This window comes from Trachemys scripta, chromosome 10, assembly GCF_013100865.1.
Source record: "Trachemys scripta elegans isolate TJP31775 chromosome 10, CAS_Tse_1.0, whole genome shotgun sequence".
NCBI lineage: Eukaryota > Metazoa > Chordata > Testudines > Emydidae > Trachemys > Trachemys scripta.
In genome coordinates, this window is record NC_048307.1 from 43,831,986 (window position 1) to 43,851,839 (window position 19,854).

Below are 19,854 nucleotides of genomic sequence, written 5' to 3' on the forward strand. Positions count from 1 at the left end.
GGGCAGGAGGGGGTTGGGGTCTGGGGTCTGGGGCTGAGTGGCATTGAGCACCCCTGGGGAAAATTAGAAGCTGGCACTTATGGTTCTGACTAATTAATTATCTCACTTTTTTCCTTGAGTTAGAGAGACCAGCCCCAGCATCCTGGCTGGAGTCTCAGCTCTGACCTGTCTAACATCCCCCCCAGTTGCAAGTGAAATAGTCATTCTTCATTTCCTTTCCTACATTATATTCAGTGCAATAAAGACAAATGCAAAGTACTCCACTTAGGAAGGAACAATCAGTTGCACACATTACAAATGGGAAATGACTGCCTAGGAAGGAATATTCTGGAAAGGGATCTGGGGCTCATAGTGGATCACAAGCTAAATATAAGTCAACAGTGTAACATTAGTGCAAAAATAGCAAACATAATTCTGGAAGTGTTAGCAGGAGTGTTGTAAACAAGACACAAGAAGTAATTCTTCCGTTCTACTCTGCACTGATTAGGCCTCAACTGGAGTATTGTGTCCAGTTCTGGACGCCACATTTCAGGAAAGATATGGGCAAATTGGAGAGAGTCCAGAGAAGAGCATCAAAAATGATTAAAGGTCTAGAAAACATGACCTATGAGGGAAGATCAAAAAAATTGGGTTTGTTTCTTCTGGAAAAGAGAAGGGGGGACACAATAACAGTTTTCAACATAAAAGGTTGTTACAACAGGAGGGAGAAAAATTGTTCTTCGTAACCTCTGAGGTTAGGACAAGAAGCAATGGGCTTAAATCACATCAAGGAAAAACTCCCTAACTGTCAGAGTGGTTAAACACTGGAATAAATTGCCTAGGGAAGTTGTGGAATCTCCATCATTGCAGATTTTTAAGAGCAGGTTAGACAAACACCTGTTATGGACGGTCTAGATAATACTTAGTCCTGCTATGAGTGCAGGGGACTGGACTAGAAGACCTCTCGAGGTCCTTTTGAGTCCAGATTCCATGACTAGTGAGTACTGGTGCTGATAATCCAATATTGCACCCCAGAGGTGGCTGCATTTTAGTGCTGGCTGAAAACATGCTCTCTAGAACCCATTAGAGATGAGTTCTTGCTGAAAGCCGCTCTACAGTACATAGAAGCAAAGTCCTAAGTCTTAAATCTTAAATTTGTTTTGTTAGTGACCTGAAAGGTAGGTTTTTTCAAGGTACCCAGTGTTGGCCTAATTGCTCCCACTGAAGTCAGTGACAAAACTGCCACTAGTGTGAGTGGGATGAGAGTTTTTGCCTCTCCTCTGGGAGTAGGATGACGCCGAGTCCTGGTGTTCCTGCACAGAACCATAATACCATTGCGGATGGCCCTTCTGTTAGCAAAACGAGCTGTTCCCACGTCCATCAGCATGACGCTGTGCTGAGTCTGCCACACGGCTGGCTGCAGCATCAGTTCTTTGTAACCTGCTCCTGTGCATCTCAACAGAGCGCTTAGCATGGTGGTGAGCGTTTAAATGCTCACACTGTGAAACGGGAGCCAGAACTCCAATGTGCTGTTGGTTCTAACTCTGAGCATCCCAGCAGAGAGAGGAGCCTGTGCCTCCGGGCCGATGTCATGTGCTGAACAGGGATAGCATCTCACTGCTGCTTCTCTCTGTTTGTTTTCAGTACATCTTTGTGTCCTTGATCTCTCGAGACAGCGTGTACGATGTGCTGAGGAGAGTCTGCACGCACCTACAGGTACCCTTCTAGTTCATCACAAATCCAGTAGCTCCCACCAATGGGTTGGAGGGAGCTCGAGACTGAAGTGCGTGCCCTGAAACCACTGTGCTTAGACGGTGGCAGCACTGTATCCGTTGCTCACATGCGTTGTGTGACATGGCCCCTGTCCAGGATGGTGGAAGGCTCTGTATTTTCCCTGTGTGCCCCCTGGGAATAGTTGTCCTGGATGCTGCTGCAGAGCAGACTCTGAAGGGTTTGCCAGACGGATCAAACGTTACAGCCTCACATCTCAGTTGCATGGCTTTGTTTGTTCACTGGTCTGCTACTCCCCTGCCCCATGTATGCAGGCAGGGTGAGCTGGACATCCACTGCCGGGGGTGGAGGAGCAGCTCGAATGGGCATGGGAGCAAGAGCATCTTCCCCTGTGACTTTGTTCATCCAGCTTCAAATGCCTGTTACTAATGGTGCCTGGATTAGTGATGAGAGAGGAGCACTGGGTCTATCCCTGTCTGATAGGAACCAATGAACGCCCCCAACAGAACCATAGGGCTTAGATGCGTTGATAGTGCTGGGGGAGCCGTCTCAAATGCTGGAGAGTGGGAGCAGAGGGGATACCACAGACCCCATTGGGGAGCATCATGTGCCAGCATTCTCGGCTGAGAGGCTCCCCAGGGACAGGTCCTAAGGGAGGGACATCTGGGAGGCTGAACTATTGCCCTCTGCTGGCAAATGACAGTACTGCCAATGATAGGCATTCAGAAATCAGGACCATCATAAATCCATGAGATTGTCTCCGCCTGGAAAGGCTTGCAGGATATCAGTCCCACGGCACAGGCCCCAGTGCCAGGCAGGCACTACCTTCCTGAATAGAGCTTTTCTGCAACTGCGCCTTGGAGCAAGTGATCGTATCGGGCTGGGTCTATGCCTAGCTAGCAATCAGCTCCTCGAACCTCCCCAACCTTCTCCAGCATGCTCGCATGACTCAGAATATGCCTAGATACGGCCTGGGGTGAGAAAACATGCTCCTGGCTGGTGAGGTTAGCTTCCTCTAGGTGGAATCTTCTGTTAGATCAACCCCCCCGCACCCCAGTTAGCTTCATTTAGATAGGCCCCATGCAGGGAATGCTAATGCCTCAATGTTTCCATTCATAATAAATGAGTCCAGGCCATTGGGGATAAACCTGCTGTTTAGATTCTCGTTCCCAGTTCGGGCAGCAGAACAGCTGAGCTGTTCTTACCCTTACCGCAAGACCAATCCCCTCTCCTATTAAGCCAGTACCTACACAGATGGCTGATGCTTAAACCTCTGTCTGAGTGCTGTGCGTTCTGCTGCAGTACAGAGCTCTCCGAATGTTTCATTCTCGGGCAGTCACTGAAGTGACTCCGCCGGAGAGCCGGATGACATCTGAGCACAGGGCTGGGAGCCAGATCATAGCCATGGGCAGGATGTTCCAATAAGGCTTTTCCATCTGTCGCCCTAAAATAAACGAATACAGGAAACGTGACTTAACTCAGCCTCGGCACTTCTGTGAGGTCGGTCAGCAATATCCTATGGAGGAGGAAGCTGAGGTGTGGCGAGCTTAAGGGACTTGCCCAAGGGTCAATCTGTGGCACCGGGGAATAGAAGCATTGGGCAGTCAATCCTGCACTTCAGCAACAAGACCATCCTTCTTGCATCTAACACTGACAGGAGCTTGGGCAAGTGACTGCACTTCTCTGTGCCCGGTTCACCACCTGTAAAATGGGGATCATGCACCGGGGGGCGGGAGTGAGAATTTATTAAAGTGCTTTGAAGATGGAAAGTTCTGTATGCTTAATATAAGGAAATACATGTCCATGTAATTTGCCTCCTACGTACGTGTGTGTGTGTGTGTGTGTGCGCGTGCACGCGCCTGCATGCATGCACACAGTAGTGCAGTGTGCTACTGGAGCTAAATTACATATCCTAACGTGTGCTGTTAAACGGCCCATGACATACATTGTTATATACAGTGGTGGTGTAGCCGTGTTGGTCCCAGCATATTAGAGAGATAAGGTGATCTCTTTTATTGCTATCTTGCTGAGAGATGCAGCCTTTGGAGTAGACCTGAGGAAGAGCTCGAAAGCTTGTCTTTCTCACCAACAGCAGTTGGTCCAATACACCCACCTTGTCTCTCTCACGTCATGCGCTGTATTTTATAAAGCACTCATTTGTTTTAAAGTCAAGAAAGTCATACTCACTTCTGGGGTTGGGTTTAAATTTTTTTTTATATATATTTCTTGGGAGTCGGGGGGGAGAGAGGTTCAAATCCCACCTGGATGAGAATTATGGATGCTCCATTTGCTTGACCGGTCCAAGCCATCCTCTTACATGTACATTGCCTTCACTGTCCCTAATTCAGTTTACGCTGAAGGCGAAGGTGGTCTTTGTCAAGTGGCAGCTCACAATATGGAAAATCCACTTGGCGGATAATGTCATAATATTGGCATTGATGCTGTTTCCATTGTCTTGACCGGGAGCAGAATCGGGCCCGTGATACATAATTCACATGTCGCATCACAAGAGAGCCTGAATTTCTGCTGTTTTCTAGGTCACTGATAAACTAGGCTGAATCCAAGGAATTTCTTTGCTCTAATGGTGTGCATGTGCATTATTTATAACCTCGATGTAAGAACACTGGCTCTGCTGGTATTTGTGTTTTTTACACTCTCTTTACAGGGGTTTTAAATTTTGGAATAAAAACCATGGTACAAATCTTAGGGGAAATTTTAAAAAAAGTCTGAGGGGAAGAAATCCATCAGTCCTTAACCTAGTGCTGAGTTTAAAAAGCCTCCAAAGAACCACCTTATTTCTGATGTCTTTATTTTGAGCTATCTGGGTGTGTGGTATAATTCAGAGGTATCCTTAATCCAGAAAAGTACCTCTGGCATGTAACAGGCTGTCAGGAGCTTGGATCTTTCATGGACTTGCAGAGTTCTTCTGCTGATTCATCCTGACAACCAAATTAGGTGGAACCCAATAACTCTGCCTCAGGAGTTCTTGCTCTTCCCCTCCCCCCCCAGTCAGTGTTACCTGTTTTACAGGGAGGAGAAACTGAGGCACAGAGAGGGGAAATTACTTACCCAAAGTCTGGCCATGGGTCTGGAGAGCTGGAACTCAAAGTTCGGCGCTCCTAGCATCCTCCCCAAGCCCAGACTGTCACCAAAGTGTCTTTACGTTATGTTGGTTTTGTTCAGTCTTGGAAACGAGAAGAAACACTCACATGCTGCTGACTCCTCATTCACCTCTTCTCCAGCCCAGTCTAGCCTGAGCACCCTGTCTCCATTGGAATAACCCATTGTCAGAAACCCTTTTCCAGAAGTCACATGTACAGGAGCCGCAACCCCTAAGGGTTTGCATGTGGCAAGGTCGCATACAGGCAATGTTCTTACCAGGCTCACCAGCAGCTTTGGAACCCAGAGTTACTATAACTTTCTGTTGGGGGAGAGAGGGGCAGTGGAGTGTCCTAATCCGGATGCTCCGTTCAGTGCCTTCCAGTGGAGATCCCCTGGGGATGGGTCGGTAATGTCTGCTCCTCCCTCTCTTCCAGGTTTCAAGTAAGAAGAGTTTGAGTTTGAAAGAATTCACAGAGGAACCTGATTCCGTATCCCTGGTAAGAGCCATATTTGCAAACAAGGAATCAATAACAGCAATAGAATATCACAGAATGCCCCTGGTAAAATGCCTCTGCGGTGAACATATGAGCACTAATGCCGCAGGCTGTGAAACATCTGTTTGAAGTAAAAAGAAGAACAGGAGTACTTGTTGCACCTTAGAGACTAACAAATTTATTAGAGCATAAGCTTTCGTGGACTACAGCCCACTTCTTCGGATGCATATAGAATGGAACATATATTGAGGAGGTATATATACACACATACAGAGAGCATAAACAGGTGGGAGTTGTCTTACCAACTCTGAGAGGCCAATTAATTAAGAGGAAAAAAAAAAAAAACTTTTGAAGTGATAATCAAGTTAGCCCAGTACAGACAGTTTGATAAGAAGTGTGAGAATACTTACAAGGGGAGATAGAATCAATGTTTGTAATGGCTCAGCCATTCCCAGTNGAATAAGGACTGGGAATGGCTGAGCCATTACAAACATTGATTCTATCTCCCCTTGTAAGTATTCTCACACTTCTTATCAAACTGTCTGTACTGGGCTAACTTGATTATCACTTCAAAAGTTTTTTTTTTTTTTCCTCTTAATTAATTGGCCTCTCAGAGTTGGTAAGACAACTCCCACCTGTTTATGCTCTCTGTATGTGTGTATATATACCTCCTCAATATATGTTCCATTCTATATGCATCCGAAGAAGTGGGCTGTAGTCCACGAAAGCTTATGCTCTAATAAATTTGTTAGTCTCTAAGGTGCAACAAGTACTCCTGTTCTTCTTTTTGCGGATACAGACTAACACAGCTGCTACTCTGAAATCTGTTTGAAGTGTTAGCAAGTTTAATAAAATCCCCATGCGCTTTGAACCTGCCAAAAGCAGCACTGGAGTGTGGTGAACACCAGCTCCTCTGCCTGCCTCCTCCCACAGCCAAAATCATGTTTAACATTGGTTGTTAGGGAAGGTCACGGTTAGGCTCTATTTTTTTTAGTATGGCCTGCAGGATCTTTTGACAGAATCCAGCATGACTTGACAGAAATGGATATTAATGGGGGGCATGGGGTGTGAAGGGGATCATTTAGGAAACCTTGTGTTGATGCCTGAATTGAAGGCTCATATTCAAGTGTCTAGTCCAGGTTAATAGAAATAAAATCTGCTTGACATTCAAACAGCTTCTTCATTGCTGGTTAGAGCTGAGATCTTAAAATTGAATAAAGCTGCCTGAGTCCTAAACACTCATAACATGCTGGGAACATGATTAAATGAGCAAAAACCCCAATAGATTAAAAACATCTTATCTTAAACTTTCTGTTCAGCCGATTCACCAGTGGATCAGACTCAAAGATCAGCTTTTATTATTATTATTATTTATTTGTATTTTCAGGGGAAATAACTCTATATGAAAATCCCAGCACACCAGAGAGCACAAAGTATATATGGAAAGATGTTGGCAGAAATGTTAAGTGGGGCTGGCTGGAAAACAAGAATTCCATTTTGTGACAAATTTTGTGGCTTCAAAATTTGACTCCATTCTGTATTGGAACAAAAACCGGAGCTTCTCAGATTTTTCATGGAAAAAATGAGAGAGCCACCGCATAATACCCAATAGTCCGGTGGTAAGGGCACTCTCCTGGGATGTCAGTCCCCTGACCACGATGCTATTGGCTATTCTTCTTCGAGTGCTGTCCCTATGGGTGCTCCACTTTAGGTGTTCCTGCGCTCATAGTCGGAGACTTTTGGTAGCAGTGCCCAGTTGGGTCGCACATGCGTGGTCCCTGCCTCGTGCGGCTGCAGGCAGTTAACCGAGGCTGTGTGACCAACCCCCACTCAGTTCATTCTCTACCGCCCTTGGCTACAAGTCGGAGCAATCAGCAGCACCTCGCTACTTTGTAGTTAATTAGTTACAGTCAGTTACTTAGTTTCCTCCTTATCAGCTACTTAGCTTGTTTCCCTTTTATTTTCTCCTTGCTTTAAAAAAAAATAAAAAACCTCATGGCCAGGAACTTCAGAAACAGCTGTTTGAGGGCGAAAGCCGAAGCCCTCCAACGGGAATGCCCGGTTTCCCGGGCTTTCAGTGCCTTGCCTCCAGGGCTTGCAGACCTGACAGCCATGGTCCGTGCGTTTGCTGCCTGGGCGAAGCAGGTATCCACAAAGTTTTGCATTGCCTCAGGCTCCCGGCCAGAACAGCACAGAGTGGAGAGGTCTCTCGGACCTCGGGTCATGAGGCTCGGGACACCCCCCTTCGCCAACTGCGGCTTCAGACAGGGGTCCTTTCTCCAACCCCACATCGGAGTTCCCCACTGCAGGAATAAAAAACAAAACAAAACAGAGCCGTCCCATGGATAATAATAGCACCATCTGTGCTGTCAGCGCAGGGAGCTCGGGTGGCTGAGAGCTCTGGCACCTCTGCAGACAGAGACTGCAGGGGATGGCTCCGGTGCAGGCACTGAGGGGAGGTCAGAGCCCCGTGCCTCCATGCCACTGTTTACAGCTGCTCCGCGGGCAGGCATCCAATGCCAGCACCGCCTGGGCTGTCAGTGTTGGGAGCTGAGGTGGTGGAAAACCCCAGCACCGCTAGAGCCAGAGACTCCACAAGAGCGGGCTCTGACGCAGGCACTGAGGGGAAATCAAAACCCTGTGCCTTCGCACTGCGATGTCTGTTCATTCCACAGGCAGGCTTCCAATACCAGCACCGGCTGCGCTGTCAGCACCGGGAGCGGAAAATCCTGGCATCGCTAGAGCCAGAGACTCCACAAGAGCCGGCTCTGACACAGGCAGTAAGGAGAAACCAAAACCTTGTGCCTCCGCACCACGATCTACAAACAGCACCGCAGCACCACTACAAAAGGCTGCTTCTTCAAAGGCGCACCCGACACGCACAGAGGCACAGCCAGCAGTGCTGCCTTCTCCTCCGTAGCCCTGGCACTGACAAGGAGACAGCCACAGAGGCCCATCAAACCAGCACAGCAGCAGTTCCTCAGACAGAGGGTTCTGGTATTTGGCTCTGCCCCGATCCCCCATCCGCAGTATCAATACGAGAATGACACCCTCGGCACCAAGTCTCCCTGCATCCCAAACATCACTCACTGTCTCGCTCTTTATTTGAAGGAGGAAGATGAGAAGAACAGGGAGCTATTCCCCCACCGGCTCCTATCCATCAGGAGTCAGTCAATCCAGGAGTCTCTCCTGGGGCATATTATGCTGTCCCCGGGTACTTACAGTGGTATGGGGACCCCCTATGCTGCTCCCATCCCAGTGGGCATAGTGGACTCCATGGGTCATATGCCCCACACAAGGGGGGACTGCCCACCACGGCCAGACCCAGCACACAGTAATTCCCCCACAACTTCTGTACCAGCACCCTCAGTGGTACCAGGAGAAGAGGAGGAAGAACCCCAGCTCCTGCAGGGGACATCACCTACCCACTTGCCATCATTGTCCACAGAGGACACCTTTATGCCTCCTCCCCCTAATATAGGGGATGATTTCAAACTGTTCCATGGCTTATTTGAGAGGGTGGCCCACTCTGGACATCTCCCTTGAGGAGATCCCCATGATACCGCATGAGCTAGTGGACTTTTTGCATACATCCACTTTGTTTAAAAAAAAAAAATTGCCCTTCACATGAATGAGGCACTGATGGACCCCATAAGGGTCATTCCGTGGACCCCTGCAGCCGCCCCTCCAGCTGGCGGGAGGTCAGACAGGAGGTGCGTACCAACAAAGGGCGCAGACTTCGCATCCAGTGCCTAATTTCTTAGTGATAGATGCAGTCCAGCTACTTGCCATGCAACAACAGCCCAGAAACATAACTCATGATAAGGACTGGAAAAGACTTGATCAGTTTTGGCAATAGGCTTACTCCTTGGCTACCCATCACCTCCGCATAGCCAGCTATGTGACATTACTAACAAAATACAACTATACAAACTACACAAAAATGTCCAGATTGATTAATTTTATTGCCACGGACAAGGGAGAACAATTCTCAGCACTTGATTCTGAGGACAGGGCTGCAACATCTGTGTTAACGGTGATTGTAATGAGAAGAGTCTCATGGCTCTATCTTTCTGGCTTCCCCGAAGAGGTGCAATCCACGGTGGAAGACTTGCCAGCCCAAATTTATTCACCAAAAGACAGACGACTCGCTCCACTCACTCATGGACTCATGAGCAACTCTCCTATCCTTGGGAACCTATAACCCCAAACCCAAGAGGAAACAGAGGAATTACTTTACATCCCAATGATACCACCGGCCAATGTATTCACAACCACAGCGGTGATTTGTCTCACAAGGTCGCAGACACTGGCCATAAGGGGACAACAATCTACTTCTCAAGTTGCTGCATCCCAACCATTAACCTCCAATAATTCAACAAATTCGTCAGAAACACAACGATTCAAGATGGTCACGCTATACACTATAAGCGACTGCCTGCTAAGAACATCAACCCAGCACACAGCATTGCAAGCCACTGAACAGGTGGTCACGCTCTTCACAAATCTGGGTTTCCTAATAAATACCGACCAGCCCATTCTAACAGTGCAAGAGCTGGACTTCATTGGGGCCCACCTCAACCCTATCGAGGCCATAGCCTCACTACCAAGACAACGTTCTGTCACTCTCACCAGCCTCATACCACTGTGCAGAATAGCCCACAGGTATCTGCCAGGACTTTCCCCCAACTCCTTGTCCACATGGCAGCCACAACATTTGCTGTCAGACACACCAGATTAAACATCCATTGCCTACAAGGAAGGCTACATATCAGCTTTGTTCCACACAGGCACAGCATAAACAAGCACCCCACAATATCGGGCAAAATAAAGGACCCCCTTCTCTGGTGGGCAAAACTGACCAACGTATGCACGGGGGCACCCTTCATTCAGACCACAAATGCCTCACTCCTGGGATGCGGCGCACACCTGCACCCACATTCTATGTAGGGCCACTGGTCCCCTGCGGAATCCCTTTGACATATAAACCTATTGGAACTTCAAGCTGTCCATAACGCTTGCTCCCAATTCCTGCCACTCATCAAGGACAAGGCTATTTGAAGCCTTAGCTTGTATCTATTATATATATAGACAAAGGGGAGCACACTCACAGTAGCTCTGTATGCAAGCCATAAAACCCTGACAATAGTGACTTAGACACAATATCCACCACAGCAGATACCCTCAGCAGACAAATTTTTCAGGACCGCAAAGGGAGCTTGACAACTCCTGAATGTATTTCAACACTGGGGATTCCCCACAGTAGACCTTTTTACAACTGCACAAAATACCAAAACCCTCGTTTTTGCTCTGGTGCAGGTCTCTGTGTGCAGTCATTAGGTGATGCATTCCTCCACCAGTGGAATGCTCCCCTTCTCTATGCCTTCCCTCCTATTCCTCTCTTGAACTGAGTGATCCACAAGATCAGGCTGGATGGGCCACAGTAATTCTACTAGCATGGTCTCGCCAAACCATGGTATCCTTACCCGCTCAGCATGACCGTGCATCCATGAATCGCACTCCCACTTCTGTCTCACCCGCTGTCCCAGGACTCAGGCCGTGTCCTGCATCCACTGAAACTCCACCTCAGAGCATGGCTCCTCCATGGCTCACAGAACCTGTGCTGACCTGTTCAGAGGTGATATAAAATATAGTTACGCAGTTGAACAGAAATGAACTGTTGCCCATACATCCTGAAGGAGAGATGAGTTAAGGCCTGGTGCCAACTAAAATGGATGACTTCCATCCCAGGGACATTACCCTCTATACTGCGTTACCTATTAGAACTCAAATGGTCAGACCTATCCATGAACTCAATAAAAGTCCATCTACCTACCATCACAACATTCCACCCCAAGATGGATTGCCATCCCGTCTTTACCCATCTACTGACCCAATGTTTCCTCAGAGTACTCAGTAATGCCTACCCTGAACTACCGTGAGCCTACTACACTATGGGACCTGAACCTGGTTCTTTGGATCATCACCTCTTCCCCATTTGAACCCATGACTACATAATCACTGCTACACCGTTCTATGAAAGTAGCATTTCTTGTGGCAATGACACCAGTCAGACGTGTGGCAGAACTGTGGGCTTTCATGGCGGAACACCCATACATGGTCTTCTTTGAGGATAAAGCCTCCCTCAGACCACACAGAACACATTACACACTTCATAATCTTGATGTTCGGAGGGCATTGGCTTCTTACATAGACAGGACTAAAATAAATCACCCAGAGTGTTTCTATCCATCACTGAATGCTCCAAAAGGAGCACCATCTCTAAACAAAGACTTTCCAAGTAGATCCATAATTGCACAAAACTCTATCATCAGTGCGACTGCCAATCCCTCATGGGGATTCACTCACATCCCACTAGAGCCTTATCAGCCTCCACTGCTTCCCTGCACAATGTACCTATCACGGGCATTTGTAGAGTTGCTACCTGGACCTCAGCCCATACCTGTAGACAGCACTATGCCTTAAAGCAACAGGCAACGTCTGATACCTCCTTCAGATGCTCTATACTATTGGAGGTCACGACTTCAACTCTGAAGCCCCTCCTTTCATCGGAGGGCACTGCTCTGAAGTCACCTAAAGTGGAGCACCCACAGGGACAGTGCTCAAAGAAGAAGAGAAGGTTACTCACCTTTGACATTCTTCGAGATGTGTGTCCCTGTGGGTGCTCCGCTACCCTCCCTCCTCCCCTCTACTTCGGAGTTTCCTTATTAGTCTCTGCAGTAGAAAAGGAACTGAGTGGGGGTTTGTCACACAGCGTCGGTTAACTGCCTGCAGCGGCACGAGGCAGGGACCACGCATGTGCGACCCAACCAGGCGCTTACGAGCGCAGGGGTGCACGAACACCTGAAGTGGAGTAGCCACAGGGACACACATCTCAAAGAACCTCAGTTACTGCACAAGGTGAGTAACCTTCTTTTCTGGGGTGGTTGATCTCTCTCTTTCATCTGGACCTGAAAAACCTTCCCAAAGAAAGTTTAGTTGGAACTGATCTTTTTCTGTGAAATTTCCTTTCCACTAATTGGCATTTTCCAATGAAAAAAACCATGGTGTTGCAAATCTTCCCACCAGCTCTCCCTTTAGGGCAGGTATCTGTGCTGCCCCTCGAATGAAATCCCTACGGCAGCTAGTTGAATGGCAAGTGTCTTGTGTAGGAAACTGTCAAAGATATTTCCCGAGTTTTGAAAAAAATCAGTCTGGTCAAGACACATCTCCCTGAAAACTATCAAGTTTTCGATACAGACACCTCCTGAGCCATGGTGAGGAAATGAGAGAATGAGTGATGGTGTTAGAGCACCCAGTAGCGTTCTAGGAAGACCAAAGGGCTTCCAATCTGTTTTACATTCTCTTGATGTTGATTAACTGCTGGAAGGACCTGGGGCTAGGAGAGCTGAGGGCTACAGCAGTACAAGCACAGGTTACTCAGATAAGGTGTGTGCACCACCTGGTGGTTGTGCAGGTGTTTGTTTTAATCAAAGAGAGACTGACATACACTAGCAATGCTGTCAGCATGCAAGTCACTGCAGACAAAGTGAGTCTCCAGCAGGGGTTAACTGGGGCTAGGACAACAGCTTTTAAGTGTTGGATTTGTTGACTGCTGGACTTCTCTTGCGATGGCCTGATTCTGAAGCTGGTGACCTCATTGGAGCTGCACGCATGGTAGCCATGTGCCCCAGAGAAGCTGTCTCTCTGCTCCTCTGTGTTGTGCAGGGAGCGCTGAGATGTGCTGGTCTCTCCGAAATCCTTATTTTCTGCAGCTGCTGTCAAACAGCAGCTTCCGAAGTAAAGCTCTTGCAGGCTCTCACGAAGTGGAGACTTGTCTCTCTGTGTGCACGCGGGGGACGGCTGCCCCATGGAAGAGAGCAGTCAGACAATCTGTGCAGACTGCTAAAGGGAACGGATCCCATCTGCTGAGCCCAGGCTGGCGCCATCTTAAGCCCTTCAGCTCCCCATCCTGCTGCAAAGTCTCTCTAGTGACTGGGAGAGTAAATGTCTGTCTATGGGCCATCTGAGTGCTCTAGCCCCTGGAACCCCCACCTTAATGGGATCCTGTTGTAATAATGGGATTACTCTTCTCTCCTGGGGGCTTTTTAAAAAAAGCTACAGAGGGTCCTGTGGCACCTTTGAGACTAACAGAAGTATTGGGAGCATAAGCTTTCGTGGGTAAGAACCTCACTTCTTCCAAGTATCCATGTAATACAAGCTGTCAGGAACAGTATCCCTGATGATGACACAGCACAACTTATTGCTGAGCTCTGTGACTTTATCCTCACGCACAATTATTTCAAATTTGGTGACAATATATACCTCCAGACCAGTGGCACCGCTATGGGCACCCGCATGGCCCCACAATATGCCAACATTTTTATGGCTGACCTGGAACAACGCTTCCTCAGCTCTCGTCCACTCACGCCCCTTCTCTACCTACGCTATATTGATGACATCGTCATCATCTGGACCCATGGGAAGGAGACCCTGGAAGAATTCCACCATGATTTCAACAGCTTCCACCCCACCATCAACCTCAGCCTGGACCAATCTACACGGGAGGTCCACTTCCTAGACCACCCTACAAATAAGCAATGGCCACATTAACACCACCCTATACCAAAAACCCACCGACCACTAGGCCTACCTTCATGCCTCCAGCTTCCCCCCCGTCACACCACACGATCCATCGTCTACAGCCAAGCACTGAGGTACAATCGCATCTGCTCCAACCCCTCAGACAGAGACCAACACTTACAAGATCTTCACCAAGCATTCTCAAAACTACGATACCCACACAAGGAAATAAAGAATGAAATCAACAGAGCCAGACGTGTACCCAGAAGCCTCCTGCTACAAGATAGGCCCAGAAGAGAAACCAACAGAACTCCACTGGCCATCACCTACAGTCCTCAGCTTAAACCTCTCCAACGCATCATCAGTGATCTACAACCCATCCTGGACAATGATCCCTCACTTTCACAGACCTTGGGAGGCAGGCCAGTCCTCGCCCACAGACAACCTGCCAACCTTAAGCATATTCTCACCAGCAACCACGCATCGCACCATAACAACTCTAACTCAGGAACCAATCCATGCAACAAACCTCGATACCAACTCTGCCCACATATCTACACCAGCAACACCATCACAGGACCTAACCAGATCAGCTACAACATCACCGGCTCATTCACCTGCACGTCCACCAATGTTATATATGCCAGCAATGCCCCTCTGCTATGTACATTGGCCAAACTGGACAGTCGCTATGCAAGAGGATAAATGGACACAAGTCAGATATCAGGAATGGCAATATACAAAAACCTGTAGGAGAACACTTCAACCTCCCTGGCCACACAATAGCAGATGTAAAGGTAGCCATCTTACAGCAAAAAAACTTCAGGACCAGAATCCAAAGAGAAACTGCTGAGCTCCAGTTCATTTGCAAATTTGACACCATCAGATCAGGATTAAACAAAGACTGTGAATGGCTATCCAACTACAGAAGCAGTTTCTCCTCCCTTGGTGTTCACACCTCAACTGCTAGCAGAGCACCTCATCCTCCCTGATTGAACTAACTTCGTTATCTCCACACTGATTTATACCTGCCTCTGGAGATTTCCATTACTTGCATCTGAAGAAGTGAGGTTCTTACCCACGAAAGCTTATGCTCCCAATACTTCTGTTAGTCTTAAAGGTGCCACAGAACCCTCTGTTGCTTTTTACAGATTCAGACTAACACGGCTACCCCTCTGATACTTAAAAAAAGCTTTCTCCCACAGTGAGGGCTCTGTGCCCTGAAATGAGAGAACCCAGAACCTTGGCTACTGTGATTGGTGGGCCCAAGCTGGCTCAGCTGTGTCTGCTTCATCCACTCAGAGCAGGATCCACGTACATTTCCTTTCCGTGCCTGCCCGTGTAGACGTAGCAAAGGGGACGTGCGCTCTCGCAGCTCAGGCTGCCGGCTGTGACAGTGTCAGGGAAGCTCTGGCGCGCTTGTCAGCGGCTTGCAAGCTGTTCCAACGTTGGGGCAGGTTTTCTCACCTGAATCTCAGGGAGGCAGCTCATTGAGGTGATCTAGCCAATGTCTCCGTCCATGTGAGCAGACATTGCCCTAATCTGTTGCTATTTCTGCTCACCTCTCCTTATGTTACGTGGCCGGTCATGTGGTCTCATGCCATACTGCAGAGGCCCTTTCAGTGATCAATATTCCTTTTGCAGCTCTTGTATTGGTTTTACAACTGTGTTGATAATCGTCTTTTATTACGGCCAATTATTTTCTACTTTGCCAAGTAACTGGTTATTATCTGTTAGCCATTTGCCTAATGCACCATATAGTGCTCAGAGCTTCCAGGAGTCAGGCCTCCCATGAGGGACAGCTGTTCTGGCCTATAGATAATGCTCATGGTGAGTGTGAACAAGGCAAGATTATGTGTAATAGCATAGGAATTGCTGCCGGTTAAAAGGTCCTGTTGTAGCTGAAGCCCTTAACAGCCCGAGTGAAGCTACCTGGCTCCAACAAGGAGCTGTAAGAGCAATTGTATGCTTAGTATTTGCAATGCACCTTCTTGTGTGCCATAGATGCTTTGCTCCCTAGGCTGGAATTCCCAGAGCACAAATCCCACCTTGTTTTCAAGCCTGGGATTTGAAGTAGAGCAGCACATCCAGTGGAGCTCCAGGGAGGCTGGGGGTTAAGGCGCCAGCTTGAAGAAGCTGGCAGCATCTTACCTGAGACCATCTCCGATGTTATGTTTTAGGGACAGGGTCTGTATTGTTAGCAGCTAGCTGTGGGTTCAGGCCGGGTAGTGCTGCTGAGCATGAGGAATCCATCCTGACAGCTTTCTCCCCGAGCCATTGTGGACGTGGTTTCTGGAAGTTGCTCAGTGCTCACATGTGAGTGCTTTGCACCAAGATGCAACTCGTGTAGATCCTTTGAGCTGGGCTTTTGCTCCCTGGCCTAGCGAGACAGCCACCTCTTACCATGGGGCAGGAAGGAAGGTCTAACAGGAGCCGTGCTGGACTCTGCAGGGAGCCCATCCAACCTCCAGGGCAAAGAGAAGCCCAGAGGCGGAGGATGATGAAGCGGTGGGGTAGGAAGAGGAGTCTCCAGAGAAGACCCCTCGTTTGAAGACAATGACTTGATTCATCCTCCTAGAACACAGACCAGTGCAAGGGTTGGTTGGTTTATTGGAAGCTGACCTGTGACCTGGTAAGTTCAGGAGGAGGGGAAGGAACAGACAAGCTCTCGCATGAGTCCCTCTCCTTGCAGATCAGGCTATAGCTCTAACTTCTTGGTGCAGTTGCTACTCCCCTTCCTCACTACCGTGTCAAGGGGAATGTAGCAGACCTCTTGTCTGAGGAGCTGCTGACAGGGCTGTGAGCATCCCTCTCACCTCTGGATCTATAATGCATAGGAGAGGCATTGGTAAAACCCTAGCCTGGGCTGATTTCACCCACGAGCCCTGGGCTCTCTGGTCTCGGCACACAAGGGGGAGTCAAGGGGGCTGGAATACAAGGGCTTGTGTTGTTTCCAGTTGGCTGCTGGGGTAAGGCATGTGGGGAGCTGGACTGGCCTGGGGCACACACCAGGGCCTCTGCCTCTGCCCTCCAGGTGCCCAGAGCAGTCGGTTTTATGCTCAGCGCAGCTTGCTGTGGCTCAGCACGCACATGCCCAGTGAGGCCTAGACACTGGCCCCTCCCCCACAAACACTCATGGGAGCTGATGAACAGGATGGGGAGAGAGCAGCAGAACAGCCTTGTGTCCAAACCCCACTGGGTGGTGCCTCGGAGTGGCAGTCAACTGCTCCACATCAGGGCTAGACAGAGCCCACTTTATTCCCAGCAAGGAGCGGCTGTGTGAACTCCCCATCTGCCAGCCAGCACACACCAGGCACTGTTTCCCCCACCCCACAACCCCCGGAGCAAGGGTCCAATCCTGGCAGTGCTCCACCTACCCACTGGGGCCCCTACATGGTTCAGCACAGAGATGTCTCCTCGTCTCTCCCAGCCACTGCATGGGGCTCATCAAACCCAAGGGGGGTGGAGATCAGACTTCCCCCCCCCCCCCCCCCCCCCCCCCCGGGCTAGGCTGCCCTCCACACCTGAGAACTGCCAACTGGAAACAACGCCAGCCCTGCTCCCTGTTTTCCAGCCCCCTCGGCTCCTCCTTGTGTGCCGAGACCGGAGAGAACAGGGCTCGCGCAGCCATGTGGGTGAAATCAGCCCAGGTTAGGGTTTTACAAATCCCTCTCTCATGAACTACAGATCCAGAGGTGTGAGAGACGCTCAGAGACCTGCCAGCAGCTCTGAGATAGGGTTAAAATCATGAGTCAGACCCCCCATGAGCATTTTTTAAGAGTATATTGTGGGGGGGGGAGGAGGGTGTTTGCACCCCCCTGCCCATCTCCACTGTGTGAGGGACAATGTTGCCAACACTCCCACATTTACTAAGGAGATTCTGGCCCCTGCTGCAGGAGCCCTCACCCCACATCTGCCCCGTCCACCTGCCCAGAAATTAATTCTGCCTCCCACCTGTGTTCATCCTGCAGCTCCCAGGGCTCCTCACCCCACCCTCCTAGGCTGTGCTGCAGGGCAGGGGAGGGGAGAGGAACTGTCTTGAGTGGCTGGGCGCTTTAGTCCTCTCCCACCCATGAGAACAGCAGTGTTGGCTCCTGGGGTGGGGGAGAGCCCTGCCTGCCTCCTGCAGCAGCTCTGACCAGTCTGGACGAGGTCAGTGGGGAAGGCAGCCGATCATAAGGGTTTTCCATCTGCCCAACCCCCAGGAATCCAGACTGCTTCATGCCCAGACCCTCCTGCCGAGCCTCACCCCCCTCCACCCAGACCCCCCCGCCCAATGAGCCCCACTCCCCCTGCACCACCCTGACGAGCCACCCGCACCCGAATCCCCACCCTACTGAGCCCCAACCTGCTGCACCTGGATCCCCACCCACTGAGCCCCCCTCCTCCAGGATCTGGACCCCCCCAGTGAGCCACACACACCCAGATCCCCCTTGCTGAGCTCCAGCCACCTTCACCTGGACCCCCCTGCAGAGTCCCATTACTGTTGCACCCAGAACCCCCCAACAAGCCCCTGTGTATCCAGATCCTCCACTGAGCTGCCTGTACCCCGATTGGCCCACACAGAACCCACACCTGAATCCCCCACACTTGGATCCTGCCTTGCTGAGCCTGCCTGCCCACACCTGGTGCACCTGGCACGGAGGGGCAGGGCTCTGGGGTGTTTCTGGGGAAAGCCTGATCCTTGCACTGTGTCAGGGTTGGGTGCAGTCTTACCACTGAGTCTGTGTCCCAGGCGAGAGCTGCACAGTGATCTCCCACCTCTGTGCAGTTTGTAGCCTGTGCTCTCCAATGCCACGCTGGAGCCTTCACATTTATTTTACAATTAAAATTTGCAGAATTTTAAAATACTGTGTGCAGAATTTTTAATTTGTTGGTGCAGAATGCCCTCAGGAGTAACAGACAAGAAAGGAAATGAAGAGCTGTGTGAATTTCAGGTCCTGTTGGGGAGAAAATCTCAGTTTGACCAATGGAGTCTCCCCATTCAGTGGGGATGTAGCTGTGACCCTCCAGCTTCTAAGAGAGGTTGATACAGGTGAGGGCGGAAGAGACGGAATCCCGGCCCATCTTTCAGGAAAGGGTTAGTCTGACCCCTCGCTGTGCAGATGGCTAGGATGGGGCCTGTGGGGACTGATGACTGCAGCATCTGGAAGGTTTAAGAGACTTGAAGGTCTGATTCGGATCACTGGCGTAAGCTCTCTGACGTCAGCATAGTTTCTCTTGATTTCCAGCAATGTGAGATTTGAATGTCCTCTTAAATTTCCACTTCCAGAATTAAGGAAGCAAAAGCAGTATTTTTTAACTTGGCTAGTGAGCATGAGAACCTGAAAGTGTTTTAGTCAGGTCCCCTCCATAGCCCCCAGATAGCAGAAATCTGCTTGGGGCCAAGGGAGACCCATCTCTCCAGATGCTGATAGGCTATTACAGCTGTGGGATTAATGCAAACAAACCAAGCAGAATGCGAACAGATCAGCAATGCAGCCACTTAGCCAAAGAAAAACACTTCGCATTAGTCTGATCACTGACCATCTGCCGTACTTCTGGTTCTTGCTCATCATTCAACACTGTGCATGGAACCTGACATCTCGGTACCTGAGTTCCTCAGAGATGCCTCCATAGGCACCAACATAAGGCTGTGCATCCACCAAGGAAGGATTCAAAGGAGCACACTCACTGAACGTAACTGGCAGGCAAGATGCACAGCCTAGGGTTTGCAGTTGTGAAAAGGGGCTGTGCGCTGATTTGATTGCTTGCACTTTGGTAGTGCAAGGCTGGAGTGACATCTGAAAGAGGCAAAGCGTTTAAACCCCAGCAAGAAATCTGGCTCAGGCTCTAGCATTGTTTGACTGGGAACTGTTTTATAGTGAGCTCCAGAAATAAGTTGTGCAATATATAATTTATCTGTCAAAATATTTATAAAACAAGTGCCTCTGCCCGGGTCTGTTTGAGTGTAGCTAGGTTTGAA

The 19,854-nt window shown here is 49.4% G+C and overlaps 1 protein-coding gene across 3 annotated transcripts in view; it reads left to right on the forward strand.

The window, feature by feature from the left end:
- Positions 1 to 19,854, forward strand: part of GRAMD2A (GRAM domain containing 2A) — an 81,164-nt gene that overhangs the window by 49,019 nt on the left and 12,291 nt on the right. For all 3 annotated transcript variants that reach the window (XR_004647367.1, XR_004647368.1, XM_034783288.1), the window contains exons 7-8: positions 1,624 to 1,695; positions 5,247 to 5,309. Coding sequence is in view for 1 of the 3 variants with exons in the window: in XM_034783288.1 (XP_034639179.1) it covers positions 1,624 to 1,695; positions 5,247 to 5,309 (135 nt within the window). In the remaining 2 variants the exon portion in view is untranslated. The remainder of the gene's footprint in view (positions 1 to 1,623; positions 1,696 to 5,246; positions 5,310 to 19,854) is intronic.